This window comes from Vanellus vanellus (genome assembly GCF_965231255.1).
Source record: "Vanellus vanellus genome assembly, chromosome: 18".
NCBI classification, from domain to species: domain Eukaryota; kingdom Metazoa; phylum Chordata; class Aves; order Charadriiformes; family Charadriidae; genus Vanellus; species Vanellus vanellus.
In genome coordinates, this window is record NC_138923.1 from 13,049,312 (window position 1) to 13,073,995 (window position 24,684).

The window sequence follows — 24,684 nt, forward strand, 5'->3', positions numbered from 1 at the left end:
CCTCAGGGGCTGAAATGCCGACCAGGGCCGCTACCTCTGGCATTCACTTAATTTTTTTTGTACAAAATGCAGCAGAGGCTCCAAGGAGGCATCGCCAAACAGTGAGCGCTGGAGTTAAAAGAGAGAGGGGGGCTCTTTGTCTGAGCTCCGCAGCGGGCTGCGAGGGAGCGGGGGGCTGGAACCGCAGCCCTGGGCCGAGTGGCCGCCGGAGCGGGGCTGGGAGCCAGAGGGGACATGGCGCTGCCCGGGCTGCGCGCTCGGTGGCCGCCGTACCCGTGCCCGGCCACTGCCCGCCAGTGGGGCCAGCCAGCCATGGCAATGCGCGGGTGGCACCAACGCATGCCTCGTCCCACGGCTTACCGCGCGTGGCCAGCATGAGCTGCCCGCGGGACGATGGCTGGTGGGGCCGTCGCTGCCGTCCCGTCCCGTCCCATCCCGCTGCCACAGGGAGGTTGTGCCTCACCCTTCTCTTGGAGATGGTGGCCAGTACAGACACCCACCGGCTTCACCATCTCAACTTTACAAGGCGTCTAGATGGAATATTGATGGATTTGGACCTCAGAGTGACTAATTAGCATGCAGGATTCCTCAAAAGGGTTAACATGGGATCTTTTTAATTGTCAAAAGAGTTTCAGGCTATTAGTGTTGGCATATTCTTCAATAATCTGTTTTATTTTTACCTGCTGGGAGCTTAATTAAAAAACAAAGAGGCTCAATTTAAAGCCCATTACTATGCTAATTTTGTAAGAACTGGGCGGTGATTAAGAAGCTTTAAAAAGAGGAGTTTAGTTTGCTCTAGGGAATGGGTTGGAGGCAGGTTTTATTTCGTTTCATTAGCTAGCTACAATTATTTATAAACTAAATGGAAACGATATTAAAGAGTAATGAAAAAAACAGCATCTATGTATTATTGAACAGCAGAACTTTTTTTTAATTTAGCATTGAAATGTGCAGAGCCTTTATTACTGCAACTTGCAGTTAACGCAGCTAAATGCAGTTGTTAAATATAAGAGGCTTTTTAAATATGCCCATAAATACAGAGCTGTCTGGTTTGCTTTTCCTATAGATCACTAGAGTAAGTTTATAAAGATATCAACGTGACAATAAAGATGAACTACTGTCTCTTTTAAAAAAGATTTTATGGGGTTTTATGCAGGAAAATTTCTTAACAGAATAAATTGCGAAGACTTATTTTTTTATACTGTTTATGTAATGCTGTATAATCTTACAGCACCACAAACTTTCTGTGGCCTGTCACCCAAGCCCAAAATAACCCGTGCGGTTCCAGCGGTGTGAGGTGTACCTGGGAGGCTGCGTCGAGCGGAGGCGCAGCAGCCGAGCACCGGGCACGTTCCAGCGCAGCGAGGGCTGGAGGGGCTTCTGCGGCCGCGGCTGTGAAAGGTGAGGGGAGTAGCGGCAGAGCCTGGCTGCCGGTCTGCCCTGTGAGCGGGCAGCGCTGCGGGCACAGGCAGGGACAGGGAGAGGCTGTGAGGCCGGCGGGAGCCCGGGAGGGGGTTCCAACCGGGCAGCAGTTTTGAACTGAATCCCCAAAACAAGGGTATCTGGGGTTTGGTATCTGTGAGGATGTGGGCAGGCAGATGCGCCCGGTATCTGCCAGAGGAACGTAAAACTGGTGTGTATCTTCCCAGCCATGGGAGGAGGAGGAGGAGGTGCTGAGCCTGTGCCTGGAGGAGCCACATCTCTGGTGGCATCAGGGCCTTCTGTAGAAATAACAGTTCCTATAAAATACGTAGCTATTCTAGCTCATGTGGCACGAATGAGACCTGGTTAGCCTGGCCCACCTAGCAGCTAAGTTAACTTAGCATTTGAATTCACACTGAAGCAGTCACTCCGGTCTTCCAAAGGAGCATAAACTCCACAACCCGATGACCAGTGCTGCCGTTCAGTGCTGAAACCCTTTGTACTGCTGCTTGTTTTGGGAAAACTTTCTTGCTCTGCCGGGGATGGGGAGCATGAGGAAGCCCGGACCAACTGTGGGATGTCAGCGTCCACCAGGCAGAGGGTCTGATGAGGAGGGGAGCCGGCCGGGGGGCCAGGGGCTGATGCCAGCCCCCTCCATGGGCTGCCCAGAGCAGACGGCGTTCAGCCTCTGTAAGGGTCCGCGTCAGTCTGGCTGCTGCACGAAGCTCTGGGCACGGGTGGCCAAGCTTCCCCGGAATCTCTTTGCTCCTGTGACGGAGGGGACATCCCCATCCATGCGTCTGGCCTTTGTAAAGCCTGTTCTTTCCAGCATGCCACGGAACAAGCGCTCTGCTTTCCTTCCACCTGCAGGAGACCGGTGGTGGAGCTTAGGACTGCCCTGGGGCCTCTGTATTTCTTGGCTGTGGGAGCAGCGTCCTGGCCGGGCGGCTGGCGTGTGTGCCAGTGTGGGCCATGGCCGGGTCTCCTGCAACGGCGCGGGCTGCAAATGTTTTCGTAGCTCCTGCAGGGAGGAGTTGCGTGAGCTCTGGGGGGCTGCGGGCAGCCATGCAAGACAAGCAGGGCTGGAAATGGAGCCCCACCGGGGGACTGGGACGGTGCTGCAGGGATGCGGGTGAGGCACCTACTGCCTGAAGCCCCATCTGCCCCAGCTGCGCCCCACCACAGTGCCGAGAGCACGGAGCGGGGCAGCAGCCCTGCGCTGGGTTTGTCCGTGCCCCAGAGTTCCCCAGCTTGGAGTGCTGCCGGAGACCGACCCCCAGGGCCGACTGTACCCTGCAGGTCCCTCCCCGGTGTCACTGCTGCCAGCGGTGCTCTCTTATGCCCTTCCTCGGCCCCACCTGCACGTTTCTTCAGCCCTTATTCCTTGCTGGAATAGGATGTGCTTCCGTATGTGGAGCCTTCCTGAGGAGGCTGAGCCTGAAACGTGACACAGGTTTACGGGTAGTTTCAGCGTTGGACTGGGGATGGGGTGGCAGAGAACTGTCTCTTTCTACTTAGATATTATAAAAGGGTCCTTTCATAAATCCTTTAGCCAGGATTTGTATATTTTCTCTGTGTTTAGACAGTGTTTAGGTAGGTACTACTGTCCAAATAAAGACATTAAAGTGTAATGTGAACAAGCAGGGATACGTAAGAAACTCACACCATTTGTGCATTAATTTGCTTGAGAGTTAATCTAACTCTGATGAAAGTAGTAACTGGACTCACCCACTCCGGGAAACAAGGAAGAGCTTTCAGAGTGAACTGTATGACAAAAACGGGAATATTTTGCTTTCTTCTGATGACTGGGAACCCCTTCCAAGTCCACATCCGAGAACGACTATTTTCCAAACAGGATCCGTGAATTGCCTAGGCACTCCCGAGGTTCTTGTCCTGAGGTTTGGGCTTTTTGCTGGTATGTATCTGATTACGAGAGGATTTATAACTGTAGAGACATGTTTCATGACAGAGCTATTGCTGTTGGTTCTCAAACTTATTTTTAATTAAATTTTTGATCCTCCCGCCACTTCATCTTTAATTCTATATCAACTTTTTACTTCTCACACCAAAGTGGCTGGTGGGTCATCTCTAACTCAAATAGTTGTTGCAGCCAGTAAAGTGATTCTTGATGAAAGAAATAAGTTACGAGAAGGGTGAATACAAGAATTAAAATTACTTAGAGTGCCCTGCACATCTGTGACTCAAATGTCTATAGAAACCAGCCGAACTTCTGCTGCCAAAGTCTTCTGCGTGAGTCCCGGGTTTGTGATGAGGTGCAGCGTTCTGGAGCCACTCAGGGTCTGTCAAAGCACGTTCACCACGTTGGTCCCACAGTCGCGCTGGGGAGAAGAGCCCGATGCTGCCAGTCTGCCGTTGGGTGGGAAACTCGGGGCTGAGCCTCGCCACAGAGCTGCCTCTCGAGATAAAGGTCAGGCAGCAGAATAGTTTAAAATCCTCTTTTGGCTCTGAAGGCAAACCGGGCTATCCAGGATCCCTGAGGTCTTAAATGTCCCTTGGCCTTCTTTTGACCCTGTATACACCTTACATTCTTCCTTTAATGATTGACACTCAGTGGGTATGTGCCTTGGGGCATACTGCAGTTGTAGCTGCTTCTTCATCAAAGCAACTGTTTACAGCTGGTTTGAGTTGGATGCCAATAAACAGTATTCTTTTTGTCTCAAAATAAAAAGCAGCTTAAGTCCCTAATGATAAGGATTTTGTGCTTTGTAGAGGAAAAATCAGCTAGGTTGGGACAGCCAGCCACTCAGCTTAGCAAGTCAGAGCATTTTATACTTCCAGCTAAACCGCTTTTATGTCCTCAAGTGAGTGGGCTATAGATTCTCATCATTGTGGCAGAAGTGATGAGGGTAACATCTTTAGTTGGAAATCATTGGCAACATGGGGAGAAAGCTTAAGATGTTGTCACACTTTAACTTGGTCCTAATCTGTTCAAAGGCAGTTCATACTTTCTAACTGCGCCAGCAGGTACTGAGAGGGAGGCAACGACCATCAGGGTAAAATAGCTCATGCTTTTCTTTGGAGAGTTTATGACTTTCATAAAGCGGGTACAAAGAAACTGCAGCGGTAAGTGTTATTGTCTAAATGAAGAGCTTATGTTCACCCAACCATATTTCATTAACTTGTACACCCAAGCTTCTACACTTCCTGCCTGCTTGGTGCAGAGCTACAAGTAAAGCTTAAATATTTTAATGCCTATTGTCAGTGAAATGAGAACAAGAGAAATGTGCAGATCAGCCGCGCCCCTCACGTGACCATTGGACGTGTCCATCATGGCCAGCAGGTAGCACGTACAGCGTGTGCTGCAGTGTCCCCTATGGCGCTCACCAAACTTCCAGTGCATTGTGGCACGTGTTGATGTGAGATCCAAAAAAGCAATCGTATTCCTTCCAACAGCAAATTGAAACACTGCTAACAACACTTTAATGCCAGAGCTGGGGACTCTGTGAGGGAATAGCAGAAAACAGATTTAGGACCGAACTCTCAGTGGAGCAAAGCGTTTTAAAGTCTTCTTACCTGTGAGTGAGGACCCAATCCTGTTCCTGACGGTATCAAGGGAGCTCTTCATTTCTCACTTACTTGAAGCAAAAACTGGCACAGCTTCTCCTTTATTTGTTTTTAGCAGATGATCTTAAGATCCTCAGAATTACTGGTGAGCAAACTTCCTTGTATTTCAGCAAATATTCTGTAAAAAAGAAAAACAAACGTGCTTTGTCAACTTTGTAGAAAGGACAGTACAGTCAGAGCAGGATTTTTTTCAGCCAGATATTCAACAAAGCACCTAATTTTTGGAAACATTTACAGAACCCTCAGGAATACCACGGGGTATTTCTGTGCTTTTATAGAACAATTCCAAGCAATACAAATTTTCTCACCAAAAGAAAGAAATGCATACTGATGTGATGTGGTGGGACTTTGTACACTTTCTCTCTAACAAGTATCTCTATTTTTTCTCTCTGTACGCATGCGCGTGTGTGTGTGTGTTCATGTGTCTATAATATATGTACATACATATATGTACATACACATAACCAAAAGTTAAGTAGTATTTTCCAGCTTTCACCTACTTACAAGTTTTCATTTTATTAAAAAACAATCTGAAAAAGTTAATAAAATGTTTAGACAAACCTTTCACTCTTGTGAGCTTAAGGGAATAATCCTCTTTGCATGCCTAATAATGTTGTTGGTGTCTAATGGGATTTCATTTTCACACATGTGGAAGTGTCCTGTGTGATATATGTTTAACTCCTGGAATAACTTAAAACCCGTGCTAATGTTCCAGGCAAAAGGAGGGTCTGGACATGCTGTAGGGCCTTGCTTATGGATAAATCTTTTTGTATGGGTTTAGGGAGTCTAGTTTACCAAATCCTGAATAGAAACGGAGGTGCTGATAGCTAAGTCTTTAGGACTCAACCATATTTGGCTTTACAGAAGCTAGGAGATTTTAGTAGTTCTGTGTTAATCTAAAAATTCCGTTTATAGAGCAACTAGAATAACTAAAGTAGTCTGTTCACTAACGTAAAAAGATGAATCAGATGTTTGGAGTCTTCAAAAACACCTACATTAAGAGTTATTTATTTTACATTGTAATAGTAATAACACATAATTGACATGATGTTAATAAGAGTGACTCCACATTACAAGAATAAATTATCGTTCCTAGACGTTGCAGGATACGCCTTTAGTTGCTTGAGTTTTGGGGGTTTGGTTTGGGTTTTTTTTAGTGTTCCTTTTCCTTTTTCAGTGGTCCTTTTTACAGAGTTTCTCCCAAAGCTCTATGCCTCTGATAAGAGTCTTCAGTCTTATCAGAAGAACAAAGTTTGTGGAAGGACAGTGAAGAGAAACTATGTGAGAAGGTTGGTGGAAAAAAAATTTCATCCATTAAAAGTCAGGCTACTAGAGCATGATTTGGAGCAGAATATAGCGGGGACTTTTGTAAGACAAACAGCAACTTTTCATGCTCAGATGGAGATTCTTGGGTTAAATTGCTATCTTTGAGTTCTGAACTTGGAAAGGTATTAAAGTGGAATTAAACCTTTACACAATCCGGCTCTTGTGTCATTCAGGATTTTTTTGGGTTCTGTTTAATTGTACATCACAGCAGGGTTCTGAGTGACTGGTGCTCTAAAGAAATGAGGGGTAGGGTTAAGTCTGCAGCCCACTGCTCTCTGCTAATCCTTCTTGTTCCTTGAAGAAGGATTTACTTTTGCTGCCAGCTTGTGAAAGACTTTCCTCCTCCCGAAGAGATTGTTGTGGCTTTCCTGGGGAGGTGTGGTTGCTATAGCAGGGAGTCACGCCTGGGTATTCTCTCAAACCCTACTGAGAATGGGCCAAAAAAGAGCCGAAGAAGAGTAAAACTGGGGATTAAAAAATGGAACAATGGGAGACAGGAAGATAGGAGTGGGAACAAATGGGAATTACAGCACCAAAAATAATGCAAAGTGACAAAAAGAGGAAATAGAAAAATAATAGCTGACAGTCGGACTGAAAAGAGAAACACTACAAAAGAACAATTTATTTTCAACAGGCAAAGAAAATAAAAGGGCATCTGGGAAGTAAGACACAGACCCGTGTTGAGGGCTTTTTTGGTTCTTACTGTATTGCAAACATGTATGCACCAAGTATACAAAACTTTCTTCCTACCCCCTTCCCAGTTCCACCTTTGCCACAATCTGTTTATTCAAAACAAAATCTTCCCGGGTTTTAAACTGTGGGTTTACTTATTTGCTGTTAAACAATACTTCTAATTGTGTCTGTTCCTAGGGGCTGTGTAGGTTAATTCTGGCTTTTCATATAAAATATTGACATGTAGATCAATAACAGAAGGAAAGGTCCAACTCTGCTCAAATTCGGTTCTTGAAAGCTTTCCAAAGAAATAACTGCCTGCAGGAAAATGCCAGTGGGCACTTGCTTTTGCTGCTGCTTACTGGAGAGAAATTCTTCAGCTCTTGCCATGGCAATGCCCCTGACATAAGTACCTGGTCCTGCCCCTGCCTGGGCACCACGCTCGGCCGCCGGGAGCGGGGACCACGCCGCCCTTCTCGCCGCGCCGCGGTCGTGACTGTGAGTGGTGGTGCCCAGCTCAGGGCTGTATCGTGAGGAGCTTGCCTGCAGGATTTCTGCATGCTGTGTTTTGCTCCCAAAGCCCTTTGCTCTACAAATCAAACGCAGCCCAATTTTGCAAAGTTCCGAGCGTTTTCATCTCAGTGGAAGAAGCAGAAATTTTCATTCAGTTTAAAGTTTGTCACATTACAAATGAAATTTAAAAAGCCGGTCCCACATCTAACAGCAAATCTCTCTGAATGCCTTTCCTGCACCCTACTGCTTTATATATAGGAGAGGCAGAGAGATGTAACAGATGAAACATTTTGTTTATGAAGTGTCTATGTTTTGTTTTATTTCACATGTTCTTGCAATATAGATAACAGATTACACCGCAGAGCTTTCATTGCCTTGTGCTATAAAGATACTATAAAGCCTTTCTGGGTATTAATAATAGATTGTGTTGATGAGTTTGGAGAAGCTGGCAATAGACCCCCTGCTGTGAAGACATTAACACCACAGGACTAAGGTATCTTTCCCTTGCAAATCAGTTGCTAAATTGGCTGTGCTGATGGGTTTGGGCACGAGCTCTTGTAGGCATCAGTGCGGCAGGCACAGGAAGTTATTTTGTTTTATACTGGCAAATAACGTTTCTTCCTCTTAATGTTCTTAGTTGAGAGGAAAGGCCCTGTGTAAATTCTTTCCCTAAGTCATTCTTGCCAGCCAAGAAATAACTTAGAAATTACATTTGAATTGCTTTGACACACGATTATTTTTTTCTATAAAAGGGAAGACCGGGGCAGTGAATCACCAACAGTACAATTTCCCTGCTTATAGGGCCTTTAGGGTGAATTTTCATATAAAAATTATATTAGAAGAATTTGCCTGTGTTGTTGGTGATGTAAATTCAAAGGCAACTGTAAATTCGGTATGCCACTTAGCGAACAAGAAGGATACGACGTCTCGTCGGGCTAGTGAATATTCAGCACACTGGGGACAGGCGGTCCTCGCGCAGGGCTGGGCTGAGCCACACGGCCCCCGCGCCGTGCAGAGCGTGAGCCGTCTCGCCCTCTGGAACTGAGGGCGCCTGTACAGGTAGGAAATGAAGATGGATTTAGTGTAATATGTGTAAATAACTGAATAAAAATCCAAAGGAAGAAAAATGGCCAAAAGTTGGTTTTCCGTAATGACCCAGCTTAGCAGAGTTGCAGCAGAAGTACAAACTCCCCAACACGCACTGGGCTTTTAGAGCACTTTAGTATAATTTGAAGCACTACAAAAAGCACAACAGCAGAAGCTCGTTTAGCCTTTTATAAAATCATAGACAAAAATAACACTATTTCCCAAATGTTTGCACTGCCTAAAAATATAATTCTAACAAAATCATCACATTTTGTTAATCCATTAAGCTTCTTAATTGCAGCCCTGGCTTTATCAATTCAATTGGCGCCCTTAACTTTAAGAACACTTTCTATTCTACAGAACAGATTAGGAGAAAATTGCAGCCATAATCTGTACAGTGCAATTGCCGTGCTATAAAGAGGAATGGGAGTAGCTGAGAAGAGCAATTGGATTCCCAAAGGTGGAGCACAGTAAAGCAATATCAGTGACTTTGTAAATGAAAAATTGTTTTAATTCCCTTCTAACAGCAATAATTCGATTCTTCATAAATTTTTCCATCAAAGTGTTGTAAGGAAAAATGCTATAAAATAGAACTGCATGGCAGTGATGGAAGACAGTTGAACAAAGTGGTCAATTAGGGGATGAAAATTAAGCAAAGAGAAGAATCCATTCTGCCACATTCTGCTGGAAGCGAGAAACTCCTCTGCACTTTACATTTTATGTTTTACTTTATAGTTAAGAAAGAGGTAACTTTTTAGGTCGTTCTGGCCCCACTTGAGCCAGTTACATTAGGACGGCAGTTTTGAATTCTGTGCGTCTTTATGCATTTTAGTGAATTCCTTTGTTGGGTCTTTTCCATTTGTCCATGATGCTTCTGATCCTGGAACCGCCAGCGCACAGAGATGCCTCAGCTGCAGGAGCTGGGGCTGGGTACTGGGGAGACCTGTTCCCGGTGGCCTGAGGACCTCTTGAGGAGTTGACCAACTGTCACCACCTGAGGGGGCGGCCGAACACCCACCCCATCAGAGCAGGCGGCGGCGAGAGCTGTCTTGGCACGTTGGAGGGAGCCAGGAACGGGCAGTCCCACGAAGGTGCCTCTGGACCGGCCCTGGATGGTGGAGCGATGGCGGGGAAGAGCGAGTGCAGGTCCCGAGCTCTGCCCAAGAGGGAACGTCAGCTCACTGCCCACAGATGGCCTTTTTCCTTTGTTGAAACTATGTAAAGAGAGAAAATTAACACAAGGCAGGAGACTTTCTGGCAGTTGCTACTTCTGTTGCGGTAGAGGCCAGTGATGGTGGTCCGGCCGGGACTGCTGCGTGGCACAGAGGTAAGCGCAGCGCTGCCGTCCCTGCTGCTAATGGGAAGCGGAGTCTAAAAATGTACCAAATGCTGCTCCTATCGAGGCAAATGGGACTTTTCCCTCTTGTTCCAGTGGAAAGGAAATCAAACCAAGTGTAATTTTGTGATATGGCTGTGACACAAGCCGTCGTCTGGGTACGGCCGTGCTGTGATGCTGCCTGGGGCCCGTGTTTGGGGGGCAGGGCGGTTCAGTGAGATGGTGGCTCTGACAGCGTCCGTGGTCCAACTCCACCAACTTCAGAGCAAGATTTGACTTAGCATGGGAGAACGTGTGGGCTCTATCGGGCTTTTATCCATTAGGTTGCCTTTGCACGGTCTTACGAAAATGCAGGTAAAATGTTCACGGGGGGAAAAAAGTAACTCCGTGCCAATATATGCAGCGTTTCAGTCTGTGAATCCAAATCCACGTTGTGAAGCGCAGTTTTAAACGCCAGCTTTCACCAGTAGTTGGTGTTCTTACTACAGCACCTCTGGATAGAGGGTTAATAAATATTTTCTTCAGTTCTCCCTGAAGAAGAAAAAGGTTTCTTTGTTTTAGTTTTTTCCCAAATATTACTTTTTTTTTTCTAGAAACTTAATTTTTGCGCATGTTTTATTACTACTCGGTGAAAGGGAATTAGCTTTCTTTTACTGAAGTTTCAGCTGTGAAATTGGCTTTAATAAACTATGTAATTATTTTTTCTGCAGGGAAAATATTTAAAATGGATTGCTTCTTTTTTTAGTTTTTTTTTTTTTTCAAATCATAAAATGATAATATTTCTGTTTTACTTTAGTGCATTTGAGATGTTTTGAATGTTCAGAATTCAGTGTAACCAAGCAACAGTTTTTCTTTCTTTATAAGCACCCATGAGCTATAAGACGCTACAAAAATGTTCAAGTCCTATGCTGGAAAAAACCCCCGTGCATAGTGTTTTCCCCATTCTATGTCATCTAAAGAAGACGGAAGTATCAAAATTTCTCCCAAAGAACAAGTAACAGATGTCATTTGTTAGTAATTTAATTTCTTCTCTTAATAAAACTCAGTTGTGTGAAAAGCATAATATATTTTACTTCAGCTCTAACATATTTCGTCCTATACGAGTGCCAAGCGAACTCCCAGATGGCTCTACAGGCACGACAGGGATGTCATAGACAGGCTGTTATCAGAAGGAAAAGAGTCAGAGCTAGAGACTGTACCTACAATATTTACGAAAGCTTGTGCCCACCATCTTTGCATATTTATTAAATAAGGAAAAGCCAGGTGTCTGCTGTGGTTTCTTGCAACACATAATGTCAGAATAGCACAGAAAGGAAAATGATTTAACGTCTCTGATAGGTAGGCAGCAGCATCTGTCCTCTTGCATATATCAAACGCGGCTTAATAACTTCCTATTTACTGCTTCACGGCAGACGTCCAGTAAATAAACCACCTGACTGAATTAGTCTATTTTTATACCTCTGTCCTGTATAACAAACCTCTTGAACCACACTTAATATGAACAGCAAATTTCGCACTGCACATGGAGATCTCTCAGCACAGATTAAATTAGTTATAATAAAACAATTAAAATCTATTTGCCCACAGACGGGAGGAAATGGAGGACCTGGGTGAGCAATAGGAAGGTAAAGGGTGGGTTGTCAGGACGTCGGAAGAGTAAACAGCAGAACCGTGATTCTCGGGAGCATAGCAGGGTCAAACTTGCTGCAAGATAACTGCGCAAGAGATAATAAATCAGTAGTACGTATTAAACACCAGATGGTTGTGCCCATGCAGAAAGGCACAATGGATCATGTAACTGTGGTTGTTTCTAAGGATTACTGATTCAGCCTGACTTCACAGGGATATTCTAACAAATAAAATCTTTATGGCCTCTTCCGCTGGTGAACATTTTCATCTACTGTTTAAAGACAGGACCACATGTCTCAGCGTTTTCATTGCCCCTAAAATATATGCAAAATTAATTTGTTGAGTTCACCCAGTTTTAGCTGGTGAATATTTTTTGACTATCTAGTACTGTAAAGTTGCTTCACAGTGATTATTACAAATACTCCGATGGACAGACAGGCCATTGTTCCAAGCTTTAGCTCGGCTGAATCCCCCAAGTGTTTCAGGCATAGAGGCAAACACACTTAAAAACTCCTAAACCTATTGAGTTGTCTTTCAAAATTGTCCAGGCAACAGAATTTATTTATAAAACTCTTGCAATCGTTGATTCAAAACAAGGTTTTCTTGTTCTGCTTTTCTCCTTTGTCCTCTTTGAACAATTTTCTTTGGAATGTTTTCGTTGTGCTTAGGAGTCGGAGATTTCCTGGGGCTTCTAATAAAGGCATTTGATTTCCACTCTCCACATACTTTAACAAGTCCAAGGATTTTGAGGTTTGACATTAACTTAAGAGAGCTGGAGATAATCAGCCATGGGGGTAAAAAGTCAGAGTTATGCAAATTATTTGTAAAATGTATAGAAAGCAAGAGAAATATTTCTTTAAATGTGGTTGGTGGGGGACGGCGTCTTTGTCTCAGCACAGAATATTTGCATGCCCTCCTTCAAATTTATGGCTTTGATTGAAACCTGTAAAGGGGTGATCTGTAAAGTATTCCTGCTATCCTACACTTCTCAACAGGTTTATTACCATTCGTTTATAAAATGAACGGTCTAATGAGCAGTGTTTTAGATCACAGATATCAAAGTCTGGTCATTTGTCAAGATTAGTTTCCTGTTGTGAGATTGCCTTGTGCAAAAAAAGTGCATAACCTTGGGTTACTCTCTGGGAGCTGAAAAAATACCTATAAACACTTTATAAGATAGATTTAATGAAGATTTTATAATCTCAGAATTAAATCCAACATGATGCGGTATGTGTGTGCGTACTTGTGTGAGCGCCTGTTGTAATGCAGAGAGTACCCGAGTACAGTGTGGAATTTTCTTGTGTCGACAACAGACAAATTAAAGTTATGAAGTCCACGCAGTATCGTCAGGCCAATTAATGATAATTTGAGTGAGTTGATACTACATTGACAACAGTGTAATTCTTTATAACCCAAAGACTGCCTTTGGAAACACTGCTGTGAAAGTACCATCTTTCTGGCAATAGTCAATTGCCAATAAATAACAGGAAATATTTTCTATTTATGTATCGGACATCTTTTATTTTGAAGAAGAAGAAAAAAACCCAAACACTCAGTAAAGCAGTGTGACAGCAAAGGCGCGGCTCAGGTAAGCAGTGCAGTGGCGAGCGCGGGGCTGAGAAGAAAGTGGGTGATGTTTATGTCCCAGTTAGAAGGAATGTCGGGGGGGGCTGTGCTTTGCTGCCTGAAATCATTTGTCAACCGGTTACGTGTGTGTTTTCCCTTTCACTGGACGGTTCGTGTGTTGCAGTGTGCGTGGGGAGGGGGGGGGGGCGAACCGCCCCGCGCACCGCTCCGCTCCGCTCCGCACCGCCCCGCGCAGCGCCACAGCCCCCCGGGGGGTCCCCGTTCTCCCCGGGCCGGGGCGGGGGGGGGGTCGCCGCCTCCTGCGCGCGGCCGGTCCGCTCCCGCCCCGCGGAGCCGCGCGGAGCGGGGGCGGCACCTCGGGCGGCCGCTGCCTCCGGGAGAGGGGAGTGGCGGCGCTGCCGGCGCCCGCCTCGGCGCCTCCTGAGCCGCCCCCGGTGCTACGGCCCTTCTGGGCAGCGCGACCCCCGCCCATCCCCTTACCGCCGCGGCGGCGCTGCGGGGCCCGGGGCAGGTCTCCGCGCCGGTAGCGGCGGGGCCGCGCTCACCCGCCGCAGCCCCGGTGTTGGCATCTCCCGGCCCCGCGGCCACGATTCGCGCCGCAAACGAAGGCGGGAGCGGCCCCGGCCCGGCGGTCACAGCGCGGCCGTCGGAGCCGCCCCGACCCCCGCACCGCGACCTCCGCAGCGCCCCGACCCCGCAGCGCCCCGCGGCCCGGCCCCCGCAGCGCCCCGGCCCCCGCACGGCCGCGGTGTGGGGCTGAGGGCCGCCGCGGCGCGGGGAGCCGGATGCCTCCGCACCAGAGTCGCTAATCCGCGGAGCCTTTAAGTGTGCTCCGTCATAACAACAGCCTTCAGACAAAGGATACAAGCTTAATTAAACTGAGTCAAATAGGTTTAAGCAGTTAAATAGAAACAACTTTTTTAAGTGCTTAAAACCTGTTTGCTCTTTTTTTCCTTTGTGTTTTAATCCTCTCAGATATGTTATTGTGTGTGGATAAAAATATTTCCTCCTTAGGAGTTTGCTAGCTAAAGCACTGTCCTATTTTTGTGATGTTTACTAGTCAGAACTTAAAATCATATTTCTCTCTTTCTGTTATGTTTGCATCCAACACAAGAAAAACCTTTCAGGCAAACCCAATAGACTGTATGAAGTAAGGTGGCGTATTTACTAGCAGTGGCCGTGGGTCCCGCGTGGCATCAGTTTCCCTTTAATAGATTTAATTCATTATGGACCCAAAAAAGAGCCCCTCAGCCCACCCTGCGTGGCTCGTACAGCGCCCGGCTGCGGCCGTGCAAAGGGCCGCACGGAGCCAGCGAGGTTAATCGTGTAGATCTCTTTCGTTATAGCGAAGATACAGATGGGGAAAACCCGCAAGTTCTTGGGCACTCAGCCTTTCTTTGGACGCCGTGTGCAAATGTATTTACATTTTCTTCTCCCTCCTGCCCACTCTGAGCCTCCATCGTCTCACCGAGGAGTTAGTGACTGCCATTTTGCTGTACTTCTCAGCCAGACAAAATGGAGGCTTTGGAGGAATCAGCAACTACCACAGCCTCTGCCTTCTAAAATCAAAGATAATCACCTTTTATAAAAAAGGGGATAATTTTGAGGAGGAAAAGAAAATAATCGGCGTACCCCATCCTAAAAGGCGGAATCTCCTTTTTCCCTGTGAACACATGGGTGCAGTTGTGTTAATTTGATTGCCGAAATGTAAATATTAATGCACCTTGCTCTTTGATGCGTTGCCATAAAAGACGCTGAATTTCAAATCACCGAGCCCAGTGTGTCATGCAGGGACGTAACTTAGCTATTCATCTTTATTTGGAGCAGACCTCTTCCTAAAAGCTCACTTAGGGAGATTCCCAGTTGCCATTAGAAAAGCAAAATAAAATTAATCTAAATCATTCTAACTTTATCTTAGAAAATTAATGATGGATGAAAGAGGGGTTTTATAAAGGTTTAATAAGAACTAGTCTGGAATATAGTGTGTATTCTAGAGCCTGTGATTATAGTGGTAATTTAGCAGATTGTATCACTGCCTATCTCTGCCAAAGGATGTTTCACACCATTTAAAATGCACAGTCCTCCCTTCAGAGACAGGTTGTTCTGGAATAACTCAACATCCAAAGAAAAGCCGTGTTATTTCACTCCTCTCTTTATCAATTGCATGTGTGCGATTGCGTGTGTGTGTGTCGTCGTCTTCTCAGCAATAGCACTAAGTTTTCATGCGTGTTTCTGCATTCAGTTATCAGCCTCCTCAGAGACAGACAATACCAAAAATGGAAAGTCATGAAATCTGCTCAGAATAGGGTTTGAGTGCTGAAACCAGAGAGCGTGTATAAAACAAAGCGTGAATCAACTTTTTAAAATAACTTTGGTTTTGAACATGTTATCCAAACTCTGAGAGCTCCTTTTTGTTTCTCTTTTTGAAGAGGAACAAAACAGTGAGATAAGGATAAATCTTAGTGTTTTTTATCCAGCAAAGGTGATTTGGGAATCTCCAGACCAAAGGGAGTGAGATTTGAATAAATCGCATGCCTGTGATGTTTCCAAGACTAAGGATGCAAGTCTCCCGGTGTGCAGAAGCATGAGCCAAGCTGATCTGTAGTTAAATTAAAGAATTTGCTGTATTTAAATTCATGCGGTGTACGATCTGATGTTCCCTCTGACTTTACTGCCTCTCTCCCTTACAGGCTGTTTGCTGCTAAGTGCAGTGGCTGCATGGAAAAGATCGCCCCAACAGAATTCGTGATGAGAGCCCTGGAGTGCGTTTACCACTTAAGCTGCTTCTGCTGCTGCGTTTGCGAACGACAGCTGAGGAAAGGGGACGAGTTTGTGCTTAAGGAAGGGCAATTGCTCTGCAAAAGTGACTATGAGAAAGAGAAAGACTTGTTGAGCTCGGTCAGCCCAGACGACTCAGACTCAGGTGAGCTTTTCCCACACCTGCTCCAACTGGAAAAGCTGCAAGGGTTTGTAGAGCGTTCTTGTAGAAAACTGTATCCATTTACACATCCACTTTATCCATATGCACATGCCGCCCATGCAAATTAGCAGGCAGAGCTAAAAAAATCCCCGCTCGCAGTGTCTTCTCCCTAGCTTGACTCCTTAGCTTGCTGTTAGTAAAGGACAAAAAGGTTTTGTTTTCATCAAGGTATTTTTCTTTAAGATCACAAAATGTGAATCATGCTGACTTCAGTTACCTGAGCCCTCATTCAAAGCTTGCTGTTTTCCATAGGCATTCTCCATCCACTTAACATATTTTTCAGGGGATTTTCTGCACATACACTTTCAGCACTGAGCTAGGAAAATGGGCAAAGTAGTCATATGATTTTCAAGAGTGTTCTCTCTGCCAGTCACTAATGGTAACTTTAAGAAAAACTACAAGGGCAACACAGAAGCATTGTGGAGAATCATAGAATGGAGAATCATAGAATCATAGAATCTGAAAGGAATGGAGAGGTGGGTTTGTGCTGCAGCGATAGCCCGTGCAGCGCGGGGAGCCAGGGCAGCTGTCAGAACTCCTGTTAAGGCGGGCAAGGGGGCTCAGACAATAAGCAAAATAAAAAGCAACAACTTGAATGAGGAGTTTAGGGGAGTCTGTCTCTGGATGCTTTCAGGCCAGGCCTTGGCACTCCTGACTTCCGTCCAGAGTTCTCCCTGGCAGTATGGCTCTCCTGGGCTGGTACGGCTCTGGTGTCTGCTCATCTCTGTTCCCACTGCTGGTTTGTGTCTGAGCCCCGTTCTGATGTTAAACTAGGAGATCATCTGGGTGTTGCCCCAAGGATAGCTGCACTGTGGTTTGCACGCTACAGGTAGTACAGAAGTGAGGCGTGCAGGGTTTGCCTGCTACGGACCGCCAAGAGTGTCCTTGAGGTCCTGCGCTGTTCCTGATGAATGCAAAGTGTTTAGAGTCGAGGGACAACGGGCTTGGTACCGTACTGAAATGCACCTCCACTTATCTGCAGGGTGACCTCTCTCTTCAGAGGGACCCGGGGTTCAAACTGTATGCTTGCGAGAGTGTGCACCACTTGGCCCAGGAGTTAAGGCAGAGGGTCACCATACTGTGATCGGAGCTTTTGCCTTCTCAAGAAGCCGGTGGAGCCCTCACACCCAACAGCAGTTGATGGGTCTCTTCCCGAGTTCTTCATGGTGATGGAGAGACAGACGCTTCCTTTCCTCAACCCATTTCCTAGGGAAGGTTTTAAAAGAGAGTGAGCAAAATCTGCTTGCTGTCTCTCCAGGGCTGGGAACACAGTACTGCACAGGACAGATAGTTCAAACGCTGGATTTGGGGTCTCCAGTCCAAAACGCAGGGGATTCAGCAGTGCTTACAGCAAGGACTGGCTTTCAGGCTCTCCGGCAGTTCCAGAAGAGACGGGATGCCTCCTACCTGTGCCATGTGGGCTCAGGGAGACTGGGAGCCTCCTGCTGCTGCTGAGCCCTGGCTCATCCCAAGAGCAGAGACAGCATGTACACAGATTGCTGCCAGCCATCATAATAGCGCACTTGTTTCCCAAGAAAACGTCTAAGAAAATCAACAATTACCATTCCATTAAGTGTACAAATGACATGAATATTTGCCTCTGGTTTATGGGAAAGTGCATTATTCCAATTTAGCTAGGAGCAGTAATTATCCTTAATCTCTAATCTGAGACCCATATTCTCCACATTGCTGAAATTTATATTTTCACGTCACGAATGCTGCAAGACAAAGGTCACTGCTGACTCAGCAGGACGTGCGGGACCGGGGCCTTTCTTGGAGCAGCAGGTTATTTATTGCCGTACTGTATTTGCAGGACCTTGAGTGCTCTGCTCTGTAAATCTCGTGTCACTGGGTTTGGGCTCCTGAATTTGCCCAAGGCATGTGAGTTTCCTACTCACCCTTCAGCACATCCTGCTCATCGCCTGCTTCAGCATCCTGCCGTCCGTCCGTCCGTGTCCAGACAAACACCCGTTGCAAAGCTGAGTGTGCGGGGCTGTCCCCACGCCGCAGCGGCGGGCATGGGCATCCTCTTCCCTGCCTTCCTCCCTGCCCCACAGGCACTGCTGCCTGCCATTTGCCAGCAGGCTGCCTTGGGGTCTGCTCTGGGCACGGGTGGGCTCTCCTTCAGGACCAGGTTTTGTGTTTGGTGACCAGCAGCAAGCTACCCGCAGCAGCACAAACCAGCCGGGGGTTCAATTTCATTTCCCCTTGGCACACAGGGTAGTTTCTTACTCCTGGAGATGCCTTTTTCCCCCTCATTATTCTCTGTTAGCCAAACCCAAACCTGAAAAACAAGTTGACAAATTAAATGGGATGTTTTGTCTCCCATTGTCTAATACACGGAAAACACAGATCTCCCAGATGGCTGTGTGAGCACAAATGATTCCACATAGCCCTGGCTGAGTGTGTGTCCTTCTCCAATCATATATCTGTCCGCTGAACACAAAAGTAACTCTCCAATGAGCAATATTAATCCTCACAAACCTTTCCTTAGAAATGGCATGCTGGAAAGTTAATAATGTCATGGTTATTAAAATGACTGAACTTCTCTTTAATCATTAGGCAAAAGATGCTTATTAAAGTAAAAGGTGATTAGATTGCTAGGTGTGTAATAATCAGACCCTAAAATGAATTAAAGTCTAATTTGTTAATTCCCCGAACATAATCTTTGAGTATATAAAAACGGCAGTGTTTTCTTCATGTTGAAATCCATATAATAGTGTATTAATGTTTTCTGGAAAAAAGACCAGTAGTCTGGTGAAATAAAATATGCTGAGTTGAAAAGTTTTTCTTCACAACAAAATTTGTACTTACTCTTCAACCTCTGCCACTGCGATTGAGATTTCCAAGTACAATAAGCTAAGACATGTCATATCACCAGATTGGACAAATATTTAGAATTTAACTGTGGAAAATACAAATAGTCTATTTGGTCTACACAAGCAGGTGTATATTTGTATGTATTTACCGAGAAAGAGAATTGTGTGCATGCACCTGTAGACACATTGAAATACATAAAGAATACTTATGCGTTCTGTGGGATGCAGAAATGAGATGGCAAAGACTATATTTCATGTTATCTCTAGAGCTTCAAAATATTCAGAACAATAACTGGAATCTACGCTATATTTAACTAAACAGACTTTGAGGTATTTATGTGGTGTTTGCATTTACACTGTTTTGCTGCCGTAGCAGTGTGGGCAGTAGTACCTGTCTGCAGGTAACGCCTGGGGAGGAGATGCAGCTCTGCTGCGAAGGGAAGGACGTGTGTCAGTCCGTGTGGTTGCGGCAGGTGAGCGTGCAGGGGACCAGGAGATGCTGGCAGGGCGCAGAGTCTCTCTGCGCCCGATTCTGGAAACTATTGAAACGCATTCTGAATTTCCATCCCCCGACCAGCCCCATGCCCTCAATTAAAAATTCAACACATTTTTCTGCTTTTGTGGCATTTGATTTAGGCAGTGCACACAAATCTAAGATAGTGTCTTCCTGCCCAGAGTTGCCTTAGGTATTCAGATAAACATGGGATAATAGTTGAACCCATTGACTAGTTTGGCAGCTGAAGAGCAGTTCTCAAACGCCCTTTTATCTTGGTGGAACAAGTACAATTTTATGTCCTGTTTATTTTTCACCAGTTAAAAGCGATGATGAAGACGGAGATGTTAAGCCCACCAAAGGACAAGTAACCCAAGGAAAAGGAAGCGATGATGGGAAGGACCCAAGAAGACCTAAACGACCAAGGACAATACTTACTACACAGCAGAGACGAGCATTCAAAGCGTCCTTTGAAGTGTCTTCCAAGCCCTGTAGGAAGGTAGGTGCTTCATCAGGGACCTGAAGTCAGCTCTGACACTGTGCCTTGGGGGTGGCAGGGCCAGGCCACAGCTCCGGAGAGCCCCCTGCCCCTTCCCGGGACAGCAGCACGCGCCTTGGGGTGAGTACAGAAACCCGGCCAGCGCATGGCAATGCTCACCCAAATACCCATCCGCAGCTTAGGACCAGCTCCTTGTTATTTCTGGGTATTCACCCACAGTACGCAGAGCAGCTCCGTGGCCGATTCCTGCTGAACAGCAATAGTTGCTTCTTATAAACCATGAAGTAGTCCTTGACGTAAATAAGTGGCTTTTGCTCTTCTCCTTCCCACCGCAGAGGGAGTCACTGTGTAGTGAGAAGGGTGCTCAGCTTTGGTCCCACGTGTCCTTCCAGTCTTGCTTTTCTATGAAACTTAACCCTGCTGTTGATCTTGTTTATAGCATCTAGGGAGAGGTATAATGTATTGCTTCACTGACAAAGCTGGTGAAAATCAAATCTTTGCAAAAAGCAACCCAGGCAACTGTTTCCTCCTAAGTTTGACTGGAAAAAAATGGAGGTGCATCCTGAAAGTTGTCATTTTTGCAAAAAGGCACATTCTATGTGTTTTGGGATGGTGCAATGTGCCTTTTAGCCATTTTAAAGTATGAAATTGTACCTCAACAATGTAAGAAATGTTCATAGCCAAATTTGTATCTTTTTGCACAGAACTGTTTTATGGGTAAAATAAAAATCATGAAATGACAGTGTCATTTTGCACAGCTCAGATTATTTGTTCAGTACTTATGAAACTGGTAGTGACATCAAGGACAGAACTTGAACAAACTATGCAAAAATCTGAGGAATTTTAAAAAGTAATTCTGTACATGCAGTTTTTATTGTAAGTACAGTCATATTCCTCCTAACATAACAGGTTAGTTTTTTTAAAAAAATATTACATCATTAAACATTTCCTCCTGTAGGTCAGAGAAACGCTAGCAGCTGAAACAGGACTCAGTGTGCGAGTTGTCCAGGTCTGGTTTCAAAACCAAAGAGCAAAGGTAGGTTGTTTGTCAAGTTCTCAAAAGTAAAACGCAAATTGTCCTCCAACACAGCTTTCCCCCTCCCCCTAGATGTAGTGATCCCGGGGACTGAACTGTATGTGTTTTGCATGCACTGCTGTCTACATCCATACAAGAAAGGCAACTTTCAAACACAGACTTTTAAGTGCATGTGCTCAGAGCAACATGAGGTCGGGAGTAAATTTTGCATGCAAATATGAACCGGAAACTGAAATGTTTAAGCTTAGAAATGAAACTGAACCCACAGTGGTGTGTGCATGAATGTAAGTGCTCTGTATTAATTGATTCGATGTTTGCAGAGAGTTTTGTCAGGAAACAAAATTGTTGCATTCAGAACCATGAGATTGTTCTGTTCTTCCTCTTTTATTCAGATGAAAAAACTAGCACGAAGGCATCAGCAGCAGCAAGAGCAACAAAACTCGCAGCGACTAGGCCAAGGTAGGGGATTTGTGATGAAGGCAGTGTAAGGGGAAAAGAATCTGCAAGGTTTCTTGAAGTGCCATTCCCACATAATGTCTTAAGTGCAGGCATACGGGGCACGCACGAGTCCGTGGATAATGTGTGCCACCGTCAGTGGAAACACACAGAGTGCCCGGAGTTCTCCCACGGGGCCAGACCCTGGAGGTGCTCGCACAGATGCTGTTCCCTCCTTTCTAGAAGAAATGTGCAGTACAGAGGGGCTTTCACCGGAGGAAATCTCCAGGGAGTTCACTCCAGGTTGATCCTCCAGTTTGTTTTCTCCTGAGGAAAGGGGGACCACGCTCAGCTGGGCGTCCGCAGGCTGCTTGCAAGGGCATCAGCGCCGCTGCCGCAGCCGAGGCGCAGGGAGCCCCCCCGCGGCTGGCAGCACCCTGGGGCAGGAGCGGCACAGAGGCACTGGGGCTTGCTCCGCTGCTCCATGAATGCTTCTGAGGGTCTCCAGCTCCCAAGGCCTTGCAGCCTCAAATCCTCCTCTTTATGCAGAGCCGTAAAAACTGGTACCAAGAGAAGTTAGAGAATAATAGGGCTATGTCACACACAGGACACACTTTGGGAAGATGCCGTCTGGCACCCAGGAGCTCCAGAAATTATATAGTCAGAAATTGCAAGTCTTTCAACTTACTGCTCAGGGCTGTACTCTCAGACGCAGTGTGGAAGGCTCCTCTGAATGACAGGGCACACCTCACCGCGTTCACTCTGCGCTCGGGTTCAGGACTGCCCCTGACGCTGCTGTCTGCTGCCTCCGTGCTCCTAAGCACTGACTGTGCCCTCCTGTTTGCTTTGCAGAAGTGATGTCCAACCGAATGGAAGGGATGATGACATCTTACACACCACTTGCACCACCACAGCAGCAGATTGTAGCAATGGATCAAAGCAGTTATGGCACAGACCCGTTTCAGCAGGGTCTTACCCCTCCACAAATGCCAGGCGACCACATGAACCCTTATGGTAAGGCATGCGTCATTCTGCCGCATCAGAAATAGCAGGGGTCGTATGCTGGTTCACACGCCGCAGGGTCAGTAGAGCTACTTGCTTTTATAATATTTTTTCTGGGATTTGCACCAGGGACTTTGTACTAGTCAGTTTTGTGTGTTTATTTTCACGTACGCATAAGGGGGTAGAAGCGAGCTCATCCCAGGCTCTGGATGCCCTTCTGAACTAGTTCACAGTATAATTCTGATAAATGATAAACCAAGCAACATCACCTCTCCAGCTCCACTTTTTTAAACCACTATCCAAGACATTGAAAAATAAACAGTACCAAATTCTAGCTCCCTCACAAGTTTTTCCTTTTTCTAGAAGCTTTGGGAAAAAAGTGCCTTGAAAAGTGGTCTAATAGAGAAGTAATCTATTCATCCCAAAATGAGTATGCACCCCTCTAAGATCCCTCAGATTGGATGCACGGATTTGCTAAAGAACAGCTCTTGAGCTGCTAAGAGATGTGTCACCACAAGATATTTCTCCTGCGTAGTTTTATTCTCTGCCCAAAATCAAGATGATGCTTTCAGGATTTCCTGACCACGCACCATCAAGCGGATAGGTACACCAAACGCAGCACAAGTGTTAAATGCCTAAGAATTGATTCTGGACAATTGCAGTGTGGCATTTAAATAAAATGTAAGAGGATTTCTCAGACTGTGATTGTTGGCCTTGCTGTAGCCCACAAGGGCCTGTGACGTCAGACTCGTTTCTGCTGACCAGGAGCACTCCATGGTGGAGGTCCACGTGCGTATCGCTTTCATGAGCACGGCAAGCGCAGGCCAACATGAAATCTGCTTTGGGTCTGTGTTATTACCTTTCCCACTGAGACAAGTCCACGGTGCACACCAGGCAATGTGGTAAATCCTATGAGGAGCTGAGGACCTCTGAAGTGCAAAAGAGAATTAGATGGCTTGTGATTATGTTGCTAACCACGTGCTTGGCTTTCTAAGCAAAACTCCTTGAGGCAGGTCCTGCGCTCCAGAACCAGTGCAGGAGATAGCACGAGGCTGTTTCAAATGAGCGCACGAGGACAAAGAGCCAGACTAACACTTTTTTATTGCTCACAGGACTTGAGCAAGAGCTCTTTCTGCCACCTTGAGCGTTGCTAAGGGAAATAAAAAGTGCTGCTCCAAACCAGCCCCAAGAGTGGAATCCTCTGAAATGAAAGCATGTTTGCTACTGTAGCTCCCTTGAGGCCAGGGAAGCCGGGTCTCCTCCTGGGTCCCGTTGTGTTTGTAGATCCGTGTTTTACCTTGTGTGTGAGGGAAGACCATTACTGGTTGTGGCTCTGAGACCACTTTTCCCTGTCGCGGGCACTCGGTGTCTGGTCCCACCCTCCTCGGTGGCCCCCGTGCCCTTGCGAATGCCGGATCCCAGCACACGGGGAGCTGGGGACCCGTTCCTCCCGGCGCTGTTTGCTCACGTCCTCAGCCCGGGCTCTCTTTTGTGCTGCGGACTGAAGCATAAATTAAATCCTGGCAGAGTCGAGTGGCACTGCTGCCAGCTGAACTCTGCGAGTTGGTCGCTAGCCTTCCCCTTTGTAGGTCAGACCCTTAGACCGAAATTGCGTTAACGTCTAAAACCCAAACCAGGAGCGTTCCCTCTTGCTGCAGTGTGCAACATATGCGCATCCGTGTGTACTGTGTCCTCCTCTGGCTGCACAGAATCCAGCTTAACATATACGTTTCATTTGCAGGAAACGACTCCATTTTTCATGATATCGACAGTGATACCTCTTTAACTAGCTTGAGCGACTGTTTTCTTGCCTCTTCCGAAGTTAACTCCATGCAGGCTAGAGTAGGAAACCCCATTGACAGGCTGTACTCTATGCAGAGCTCCTATTTCGCCTCATGAAAATAAAAGAAAACAAACAGCCGGCGTATATTTAGCCAGTGACTTTTTCCAGTGCAGACTCTACAGCCATATGTTGCCCAGCTCTTTCTTCACAGTGACTCCTGCTGCCTCTGGACTGCAAAGAGCATTTTTAGGAAGACTGTATCTGCGTGCATATATGTGTGTGTATGTATATATATATTAATACCTACCTACATACATACATATATATATATAAACGAAACGCATCCACCAGTCCCTACCCTTGATTCCCAGCTTGCACCAGACCACGAGACAAGCACGGAAGGAACAGAAGACCCTGCTCGTCAGCAGCCTTTGGTTTGGTTTGGTTTGGTTTGAGCTCATCGTTTTAAAGGAAATGGATT

General features: G+C 46.2%; 1 protein-coding gene across 2 annotated transcripts in view; it reads left to right on the forward strand.

Moving 5' to 3' along the window:
- Window positions 1-24,319, forward strand: part of LMX1B (LIM homeobox transcription factor 1 beta) — a gene marked incomplete at both ends in the record, with an annotated part of 100,045 nt that extends 75,726 nt beyond the window's left edge. Inside the window, 6 exons of one of the 2 annotated variants that reach the window (XM_082492647.1) lie at window positions 15,847-16,079; window positions 19,769-19,947; window positions 20,906-20,983; window positions 21,376-21,442; window positions 22,271-22,432; window positions 24,162-24,319. In XM_082492647.1, coding sequence (XP_082348773.1) covers window positions 15,847-16,079; window positions 19,769-19,947; window positions 20,906-20,983; window positions 21,376-21,442; window positions 22,271-22,432; window positions 24,162-24,319 — 877 coding nt within the window. The remainder of the gene's footprint in view (window positions 1-15,846; window positions 16,080-19,768; window positions 19,948-20,905; window positions 20,984-21,375; window positions 21,443-22,270; window positions 22,433-24,161) is intronic. The other variant, XM_082492648.1, reaches the window with a different exon arrangement.
- Window positions 24,320-24,684: the final 365 nt, after the last annotated feature.